This window comes from Alligator sinensis, unplaced genomic scaffold (assembly GCF_000455745.1).
Source record: "Alligator sinensis unplaced genomic scaffold, ASM45574v1 scaffold918_1, whole genome shotgun sequence".
Lineage (NCBI taxonomy): Eukaryota > Metazoa > Chordata > Crocodylia > Alligatoridae > Alligator > Alligator sinensis.
The window spans coordinates 737,842-749,138 of NW_005842676.1; the positions used below are offsets into that span (position 1 = coordinate 737,842).

The 11,297-nt window shown below is 42.3% G+C and overlaps 1 protein-coding gene across 1 annotated transcript in view; it reads left to right on the top strand.

Annotated features, from left to right (window-relative positions):
* Window positions 1–11,297, top strand: part of EPHA3 (EPH receptor A3) — a 352,724-nt gene that overhangs the window by 282,135 nt on the left and 59,292 nt on the right. Inside the window, exons 12-13 of the mRNA XM_006033907.2 lie at window positions 1,810–1,871; window positions 7,517–7,726. Coding sequence (XP_006033969.1) covers window positions 1,810–1,871; window positions 7,517–7,726 — 272 coding nt within the window. The remainder of the gene's footprint in view (window positions 1–1,809; window positions 1,872–7,516; window positions 7,727–11,297) is intronic.

The window sequence follows — 11,297 nt, forward strand, 5'->3', positions numbered from 1 at the left end:
AGATTTGGAAAATGGAGTACAAAATCATAGAACCTGCATGATAAAAAGAAATTGAGAGAGCAATGGCCTTTTCTAAAAACTTCACTGTAATAACTTTTATTTTTATATCTTTCTCTCTCATATGTGAAATTCCATATACATCCCTGGTTGTGCTGCAGAAGTCATGGGGCAAAATGAATGGTTTCACAAAGCTGTGATTGCAGTACCTACTGCATTTCTACAAACTACTTTCAAGGATATTTAGTTAGTGACTTTTTAGATGTTCAAATTGTAATTCAGGTCAGAGCTGAGCAGAGGAATTTTGAAAGTTTTTTCTCTAGGAGAGGACATAAGAAAATGAGTATGGGGCTGTTCCTCTGCTCCATCATAAACCCAAAATCTAAGGCCAAATGCTTATCCACATCCAAGCTGCGCTTAATATAGCAGGAAGTATGTCAAAGAGTAGCTTGTGATAATCTGATTTTCAGCAGCCCAGTTAGGAGAAGTATTTCTAAGTTACAGCAATGGAGAGAACTGCTTGTTGTGGAGCTCCACATTTTTCCAATCTGTTCTGTCCCTAACACACTTTGCCTTTTCCTCCCGCATGGGGGCATAGGATGCCTGACACAATAAGCTGTAGACTACCACAGAGTTCCCATGCACTGGGGGTAGGGAGGGGGAATTATCTGCTAGCCATTCCTGTCATGACAGCTGCATCCAGACATGCCTGGATATTTGGTTTCCTGGGGACAACTAGAGGCGGCACACCTTGTGGTCCCCATGATGGCCCCAGCAGCCTTACCTGGGGTCCTGGAGGCTTCCTGGAGCTACAGCAGTGGTGATCCTGCCACATGGAGCCTGACTGGCAGTGAAGTGTAGCTACAGATGGCCAGGATCCAGCTTTGAGTGGCACATGCTGCCGCCATGTGCTCTGCTCCACTTCTTTTTTCCATCTTTTTTTTTGACCGCCGCCTGGATATCCAGGGGTCAAAAAAAAACCCTCCACATTGCTCCCTTGCAGCACAGAGAACAACAGAACATGTGGTATGTGGTGCCACAGACATGGCTGCCACGCCATGTACCATACAGCCGTGCTTGTCTGGACATAGCCTATAAGATTTCATAGCCAATGGTAGGTAAAGGTATCTATGTATTTAAATACACAATGGATGAGGACACTTCTGTAGTACTTTTCTATGTAAGTTCTTGTCAGCACTTAAAATGAATGTTTGTTGGTGTTCAAATAGTAAGGCATGATAGGAGCTAATCCACAATCCCAACCACTACATATGACTGGCAGGATGCACAATTTTAGGATCAAGGACCAGATCCCAATCACACCCTACTTGCCAGTGTAGGGGGAGCCCAGCATCATGAAACTTATGGCTCTTTCACTGTATTATCATGCCTTAAATTGACTTGAATGTGTGGCTGGGTTACTATTTAAGGCATGCTTAACCTGTTAATTGCTTCTTAAATATAACCTGTGTCAAGGTCCTTACTGTGAGATCTTCATGATTGGGGGAGAGTGTGGTGTAGTGACAGTGCAAACCGGAAACATTGATACTCCACCTGCCTTTCTTTATACCTAGCCTGTTCACAGTCACAAAGCTAATAAAACTGGGTGCATTACCCCTGTCTTCAGTGGAGTTGTATTTATATCTTAGCACTGTTGCCTCATGAATCTTCTTACTTCAGTTTTGTTTTTTATTTAAAATAATCTCAGTGCTTGGTGGGAGGAGGACATTATTTAGAAATGAGTTTCTAAAACAGATGCAAATAATTTCTTCTGTTTCTGAGAGTGCTGCATTTCTTTTAATGTATTTTCAGGTAAGCCAGTTATGATTGTTACTGAGTACATGGAGAATGGCTCCTTGGATAGCTTCCTACGAGTGAGTACAGCTGTCAGTAACATTGCTCAGTAATACATTTGTCTTTTTTTTGCTTCTTTCCTTCCTTCCAGTCATCATGAATTCTCATCCTGTTCTTGTATCATACATTGTTTCCTCTTTGTTTTGTTCATGTTTGTTTTTTAATGCTCCAAAGGCATCTAGGAATCTGTTATTCTGTTTTGATTCTTCACATTCAGAGTTACTCTGGAATTAATTGAAGAAAGCAGAAATGTTGCTTAGTTCATTCTATTTGTGGAAAAACAAATCTGATTCATAAACATTGTAAAGTGCTTTTGTGAGGCCATAGTGCACTGCTGTTGGTAGACAGTCAAGGTATGCAATATATATCTTGCTAAGTGCTATTGAAGAGGAATGAATATGTGTGTGTGTGTGTTAAAAGTAAGTTATGCTGAGCAAGAGCTTAAATGTGACAAGTTTAAAGAATAACCACATACCAGCAGGTGTTGAAATTTTATGTTACCAATCTTTATTAGCATGTCCTCTTCCTCCATTCCTGAACTGCATTCATTTGTATGCTTATTTTATCCTCTTTTCTTTAAAGCTTTTAGCAAAACTGGAACCCTCCCCAAATCACCAGAATTTAATTTAGGCAAAACAATAAGTATGTCAAAAATGAAATCCCTTCTAAGGGGCAACATTTTATTTTCATTTTTGGGGGACCCTCAATTCTGACTTAAAGCTTTGTCTAGGCTTCACAATGGTTGAATGCCCTCCAAATTCATAAAACTGAAATAGATGTTTAACCTTAAAAGGGATTTATTGTCAGCATTCATTTCAGTATGTTCTGTATATGTTCCAGTATCTGCTAAAGCATGTGTAATGCATATACATAGTACGTTAACTCTATTGAATTATTTAATTCTGTTAAGGATAAAAATCCCTGAAAAACCCTCATTTTGAGATTTTTCCAATGTCTGATTTAGTTAACCTGTCCAAGGACTTTACAGCCAGTATACCCAAAAAGTTCTCCCTGGGTGCATCTACACATGCACTTTAATGCAGAGTAGTATATTTTACTATACATTAAGGCATCACATAAAAACCATACAATTACACTAATGCACAATAAAATAGGCTACTGTGCATTGAGTATCACTTTAAAACCATGGGAATTCATTACTGTGCATTAAGGCAGCCTAATGCACATTTCTTTAGTACCTTATATAAGAGGGCATTTTTACACATGCATGTGTCATAGTGTCAGGAGCTTTGAAAAATGCCCAGTGCTGTGACACATGTATAAGTGGTGAAATGTGCATCAGCACTAAGAAAATGGCAGTGGTGCACTTTTGAACTAAAACACCTCAGAGGTGCCTCAGTTCAAAAGCACACCACTGCCATTTTCCACACACTGACATGCATTTCACTGCTTATACAACTGCACATAAGGCAGTGCAGTTTGCCTCAGCTCACATGCGGAACAGACTTGATTAATCAAGTCTGTCTGCTCTGAAGCGGCGGATTTCTGGCATGTAGCTGGAAAAATAGTATGTGCATAAATGCCCAGTAGCACTAAATTTAATGCATATTAGAAAAAGCCCGAGGTGCCCCCTAAGATCTAAGCTAAATCTACTTTGCCATAGATGAAGCCAATTACTTCTTGTCCTACCCAATGTGGATTTGAAGGACAAATTATTAGTATTCTCTTTAAAACTATTTAGTTACTCCAGGTCACAAGTCAATTATTGTTGTTACACACACACAAAAACACAAACTGCATTTATTTTAACAGGTCATGCTTCTTCATACTAATTTGTTCAGCATTTCACATCATTCCCTAAAAAAGTTCCATTCAAGTCAATAGCAATTGATTCAATGATCTTTAGACCAGACCACAGATGAGGGGCAGAGCTTTGTGAGCAATCACAGCATATAATCATGTGTTTTAAGACCATTTAATAATATATATTCATAACGTGGAAAAGGTCAGGTTGGAGAGGAGTAAGGATAGTTGTTGTGCAACTATCTGCTCAGCTAAGGGCATGGACCAACATATTTTTAGGTATTTGTAAACAAAAGGGGAAGATGCCCATTGCAAGTGCGCATAAACTGGTACAATTTGTCTGTTACATCTCTGGGATTCTGTAGAGATAAATTGCCCTAACTATGATCCAAAAGGAAACCAAGTTAACACTTTTCATACTGCTTTTGCCACACTTCCATCCTTGCAAAAATCAAACAGAGGCAATAATTGCATTGTAACAGCTTATAACAGGATCCTTTAATATTGATATGATTGTTACTTCTGTCTATACCCTAATCCCTTGAGAAATTCTAAGCTGGTCTTGGACTATTTTTCTAATGTTTTAGGAAATCCCAGGATCTGGTAAAGGGGTTAGCCCATAACTACCTTTTCTACCCAAGTACATCTTCAGCTGATATTTGCTTTAAAAGGATCCCATCCAACCAATTCTGGATGCCCCACAGTGGTATTTATGACCTCACATTTTTTGCTAGAGTGATGTTATAGCCATCATGATCCATGAAGTATGTGAGAGGCAAGGTGTAATAGAGTGCCATCCTTAGTGACCTTTAGAAGCACCTGTGGGCACTCCTGAGTCTCTTCACGTTTGCTCTTCCTGCTGGGAACAGACTCCCCTTCACTCTCCTGCCACGTCTTGATGTTTCTTTGGGTTCCAAAGAGGAAGCTACCCCAGGGTTTCCCAGAGTCGGGTCTATGCTCGTGAACACGTTGCAGTGACAAGCTTCAGCCTTAAGAACACTTTATACGCTCCTACCTCCCCCGAACATGCCCCATGCCTCGCAGGTGTTCCCTGAATAATGTCCCTTTTTGGAGGCTTCAGCCTCCTGAGCTTCTTCCCTGTTTTCTCTAGCTAGGCCTACCAGCTGAGGTAAGGTTCTAGGACTTGACTTCAAGGCCCTAGCTCCACAAACCACTCTGGGCTCCTGGCCCTTTACATCATGGCACCAGGCTCCCCGGTCTCTTTAACACTGCACCCCTGTGGTGCTGAGTTGTTGGGGCCTCAGCCTTCCCTGGCTTTGCCCCTTATTCTATAGCTAGGCCTTCCAGCCTAGGCCCACTAGGTAGGACCTGACATAGGAGCACTAGCGCATCCCTCCACTCAGGGCTGTGTGCCCTGTATGCTTGTGCCTGCTATAGTATGGGCTTTCTAGCCCTCCAGCTGTGCCCCACGGACAGTAATGAGGCCTCCACCCCCACAGCCTCAGCCACAGACCACCGGTTTAAAACGGAACATAAACAATAAGCCCCTGGGCTATACTAAAAAATAAATGTAAAGAAAGCAATCTGCCTCCTTATATTTCCAGGGTCTCTGTCTCTGCATCCCACTGCCAGCGCTCTCTCTCTCTTGTGGGGCTGACGCAGCTTCTCTGTGAGTTCTCAGGAGTCCATCCTCTCTACAGCTTGGGTCCCCTTGGCCAGATCAGGCACTGCTTATGTAGTTCTAGCCTGAGCCCTCTTTCAGTCACCTGATTTCCCCATTAGCTGACCAGCCAGCCAGGCTCAACTTTTAACCCCTGCTCTGCTGGCAGGCTGTGCCCAGAAGGTTTGGTCTTAAAGGGGTTGCCCTGCTTTTCAGTAACAGGGCTAGTGTTCCCTGTTACACAAGGACTTCTTTGGATGATATGTTTTATTGGACCAACTGCATAGCTGGGCTAGAGTTAGACAAACTTTTGAATGAGAGACACCCTTCTTCAGGTCTGAGGAGAAAAGCCAGCACAGCAATAGTTCTCTTTTGAAACATCTTAATCTGACCCTTCATGAATGGTGAGTCAGATTTGCAACCAATCAACCACTTTTGAAGCTGTCTGCAGCCATGCACTTGTGTGTGGTCATGGCTATAGACTGCTTTCATAGCCAGATCTGGTGAAAATTGCCACTTCTGTCTGTGCCCATCCCTAGGATGACTTTACAGAGCCTACTGAAGGAAAAGTCCACTCTTGTCTCTTTCAGATCACTCCTAGAAACTACTTCCCTTAATTCAGCTGGCAAAAGAGATCCCAGTCCTGTAAAACTTTCATCCCAAAATACCTGCACACCTAAAAAAATTCAAGCCTAAACCAAGAACCAAAAGCCTTTATCCTCCTTTCCATTCCTGGAATGTTTACACACGTGCACTGACTGTGATTGATAATGTGACCTTTTCAGGACAGGCTCCTATCACTGTGTCCTTATCCCATGCCTGTCACATTCTAATCAATGCCTGGACCTGAACTGTTGACATTCCATCCTACCTTTCTTTAATGCATGATGTAATCTAGCCAGTTAATTAGCAGACTCTGCTTTCAAAAATATTGATTTAAATGTACTAATGAATTCATTTACATTTGTAGTTTGAATTTATCAGCTCTTAGGAGCATAGGACTGATCCACATGGGTCACTGAATCTAACATCCAGCTATCTCAGCCAGCCAACCCAGACAGTTGCATTCATACTGCATCTTAAATTTGGCTAGCTTGTTGGCTCCTCCTGGAAGGCAGTTCTAGACATCATCCTTCTAAGTGGTAGAACCTTCTTCTCAATTCTAGCCTAAATGTGCTATGAGCAGTTCAGGCCTGTTTTGTTCTTGGACAAACTAAGCAAAGTTTAAGTGAGTTTCATAATTTGCAAATGCTATGCATCCTTTACAATAATGAGGGTTTTTTTTATGAAAGCAAATACAGAAGCTCTTAATTGCCATATGAATATCAACAGGTTATACTGTATGTTCTTATTATATTTACATGGATAAGTTTGGTCCATAAAAGCAGTGGCCAAAAACAAAACTTATTCTTGCAATCAGATTGATGAGGTTTCACTCCTATGCTGGTTCAGACTCTTGATTTATAGCCTTAGCCTCTGCATAAGCCGCAGGCTAAGACTATATGTTAGTCTCAATGTTCTTGCAGAAACAGTGCTTTAGTGTACTAACTGATGATTGAGGAACCTTTGTTGTTGTTATCTGTAGATTCAGAGCACCCACCACTCCCACCCCATGCTTACCTGTCCACTCCAGGGCTCTTCACTTTCCTCTCCCTTCTCTCTCCCATCCCTGTGAAGGAAGAAGAAGAAGAAGCAGGGAATCAAAGAGTGAAGCCAGAAGTTGATGTAGCCTTTTCAAGTGCTCCGTGGTTGGCACTAGCAGAGGCTGTAAAATTTGGAAACATTCCAGCCAGGAATGACACAGAGGGCTGTGTGTGTGTCCCCTGGCTCAAACATTCCCTTTATCACTTGGACACATTTAAGTTTTAAGTCTGTCTGCACCCTTAATGAATCCACTAGGATTTTCATAGGTGCCTAAATCTCACTGAAATTGGATTCACTTGGAAGTTAAGCATTAACTGTCACTGGATACCTTGAAAATCCAAGCCTTGATGGACCTGTATAGTTTGGTTTCAACTGAAATTTAAATTTGCCTTCCTCTCATGTGACAGAATTACTGGTAAGAGTGTAAACAGTAAAGCAGTTTTTGTTCCCCAAAAGACAGCCTGTCCCGGATGGGCTTCCAAATGATTTTGAGATTGTTTTCCTTTAATTAGAAAATGTTCATATATGATTTTTATCCTGGGTTTCAGTGATTTCAGTAGAAATTATGTGCATGTGGAGGAAGAGGAGGGACTAGTACAGTCAGTCTCTTAATCATGCCTTTCAAATGTGTTACAGAAACATGATGCTCAGTTCACAGTCATTCAACTGGTGGGCATGCTCCGGGGGATAGCATCCGGCATGAAATACTTGTCAGATATGGGTTATGTCCATCGTGACCTAGCTGCTCGTAACATCCTCATCAATAGCAACCTGGTGTGCAAAGTTTCTGATTTTGGCCTCTCACGTGTATTGGAAGATGACCCAGAAGCTGCTTATACAACAAGGGTGAGTTCGGAGGTGGGGGTTTTGTATTTCTTAATTGCTGTAAAACAATGATGCAAAAACAGAGAAGTTTGAGGTAGAAATATGACCTTGAACTTCTTAAACTGTGCCACATGAACCACTGTGCCCTACAGAGCCTCATAAAAGCTGAGCAGTGAACTGATCAGCTCACTACTTACTGATGAGCATGCTACAGTCAATTCCAAGTTGTATATCAGGGAAGATAGAAATTGAAAGTTATAGCTCTGCAGTTACTGAAAATCTTTCTATATATACAAATTAGGTGTCACCTAGTATCTTCTAACAAAGAAGAGGTAGTCTTGTACATAAGGCATTGGCCCAGGCTCTCAAATGAGCTGGGTCCAGTTCTCAGTCTGAGTGGCTTTGGGCAATTTTATTATCTATTGATACCTCAGTTCCTCCTCTATATAAAGTGATCAGTAATTCTTCCTATTTCTGATCTTTTGCTTATTTTTTTACATGGCAAGATCCTCAGAACAGAGACTATTTATTACTATCTCTTTTTTACAGTACCTAATAAAGTAGAGCTCCAGTTTTGGCTGGAGAAATGTAGGCATTACTGTAGTGCAAAAATCTCCTAATGAAGTCAAGGGAAAGCAAAGGTATACAGATGTGTGGGGAGTTTCTCAAGGCTACACATCAGCATTGTCAGAGTACAGTAGGGGTCAGCAACCCCAGCACTTGTGTTGAGTATGGCACGCAAGGCCATTTTGCTTGATACGCCACTGCCAGTCTGGGCTCTAGGCAGCTGCTGCCAGCCGCGAAGCCGGGGCTGCTCCCAGCTGGTGGCTGGGTGGCTGCAAGCTCTGCTGCAAGCAAACCGGGCTCTGTGGTTGGCAGCAGCTACCCAGAGCCTGGGCTGGTTGCAGCCAGGAGGCTGCAAACAGCTGCTCTGGACTCCGGCATCAGCTCCATACTGGGGGTGCATGCGTCCCTCGGAGTGGGTGGTGGGGGAGCAGCCTGAGGCAACGCGACCCTGGCCTCTCCCCTGCTGCTGGCACAGAGCTGATGACTGGGCTCTGGAGCCTGGTGCAGATGTTTGTAGCTAGCCTGGGCTCTGGGCAACTGGAGCAGGCAGTGGCCAGGCTGCAACCAGCTGCTCCAGGCTGCACAGCCCTGGCATCAGCTCTGTGCTGGTGGTGACTGCACATGCACCTCAAAGCAGACAGCAGGAGGGCTGTGCTGCCTCAGGCCCTATCCCTACTCCAAGGCATGCATGCACCCACCAGTACAGGGCTGATGCCGGAGCCCAGAGCAGCTGTTTGCAGCCTCTCGGCTGCCACTGACTCGGGCTATGGTAGCTGCTGCCAACCACAGAGCCCAGGCTGCTTGCAGCAGCAGGGCTTGCAGCTGATCCTGCCTGACTCCCACCCACTCCAAGCCCAGTCCCAGTCTAGCCCCGACCAGGATGAGGCTGGCGCTGCCCCTTGCCAGGAGCACTGCACCTCTTGTGTGCTTAGCTGTGCGGGGTGGGTGGGTGGGTGGTTGGGCTGATGGGCAGGCTCCAGGCTGGGACCTTGACCAGCTGTTTTTATGGCATGCCGGCACTCTGGCACCTTCCATGGTAGGCATTGTGGTTTTTTCGGCACTCCAGCCAAAAAACTTTGCCTAACCCTGGAGTAGAGTTTTAACCCTAGTTTCTTGGTGACTAATCTAGTACCCTCTGCACTGGACTGTGCTGCCTTTGTAGTATAGTTTTGATTCATCCAGTTTGATAAATGTCCTTATTTTTTTTAATGATTTTGTTAGACTAACAAGTTTAGTTTTGTGTACCTAGTTGTTAAACAGGAATTGGGTTCTGTCATCCATGTTAACATTGTTGTAAAAGCACTTTATTAACCAGAAGAAATGACATTTAATATCCAATGTCATTGTCTTATTTAATTTACACAGATGCTTAGTAAATGCACGCTGCTTGTCACTGCACAAACCTGATTAGTTTGGAAAGGATCAGCAAAAATTTTAATGTGTACATTTCAAGCTTTCCTCTGCTTATGATCAATAGCAGGCGCAATCAGCTAGTGTGATATTTTTCAAACTTTAACCTTCACAAGCGAAATGCCAGAGGATCTTAACAGGTGAAAAGTGAATGATATATGGTAGCTGTTTTCTTTAGATATTTTTTCACATTATAATCATAACTTGCCTATCATAAAGATGGCACTCTTCATCTTCCTAGTGTTTCTGACTGCTGCTTGATAAGCTCTGTCATTAGAAGTATACACCAAATAAAGCTTAACAGCACATAAGAACGAATGGATTCTCTGCAGTTGTCCTTGAGAAACAGATACTACAAAGAAGATTCAATATGAGAATAGCGATTGTTATGCTCAGTATTTAGGTTGAATTGCATAAGATTATTAAATGCTATTGAGTCGTAGAAAGGCAGGACTCTATGATTTTACAGAATCATAGAAATGTAAAACTGGAAGAGCCCAGAAGGTCATGTAATCCATCCTCCTGCTCTGCGGTTAGACCCTTTAAACCAAGAGCATCCCTGATGAATGTTTAACCTTTTTCTTTAAAAGTGCAGTAGTGGCAGGGATTTTGTAGCCTATCCAGAAAAATTGTTGTAATGCTTCTCTGTTCATGCAGTGTGAAATGTTTTGGTCATTGCTACACTAAATTTCATCTATTGCAAATTAAGTTGCTTATTTCCTTTTATATTCCTGATGGACATGGAGAAAAAATGGCCAATGTCCTCTTATAACATTTTTTTTAGATATTTATAAGAACATAAGCACCATACTGGGCCCAACCAGTGATCTTTCTGGCCCACTGTCTTCTCTCCAACAGTGGCAGGTGTGAATGCTTTAGAGGGAGAGCATTGAACTGGGTATGCCTATTCATTACTTTCCTTAACATACACCATTATTGGTTTAGAGATGCCAGAGGAAACATCTCCTACCATTTTGTCAAGACAGTTATAAGGTCTCCAGTCTTAACGTTTCTAGACCAAATAAAAAAAATCTCTTTCCACCTTTCATGATAGTTTATTTCTTTCTAAACAACTTACCATTTAAATTGCTCTGTTCTGGATTCCCTCCAGCTTGCCCACACCTTTTTGAAAGAGTGGTACCCAGAACTGGATGAAGTTCTTCAGCTGAACTCTCACTAGTGTAGAATAGAGCAAAATAGTGTAGTATGTCTTACAAATGGCACTATTAATGTTATCCACCTTTTTTGTAGCTGCTGCATTACATCTTTTGACTTTGTATGGTTCACACAAGACATACATTTGCTAGGTTGAAAAACTAAACAAATCTAAAAAATCATGATCCAAGCTCCCAACAGTAGCTGGATTTCATTGTACACATTTCTTTAAGATCTGCTAAAGTTAAATTTAATGAGGGAGTCTTTGAGGCCATGCTAAAGCTGAGGAAAGCTTCTGAATTCCATTTTGGTTGGAACAAAAGTGGCATGGGTAGAAATAGTCGCTGTGCATCAGCCTATGAAGTTTTATTAAGGAAGTGGAATTTCCTGAAAATGAAGTGCCTGGATGGAATTGTATGACTTGTATAGCCTTTCAGGAGGAAATAAGGATAAGAGGTTT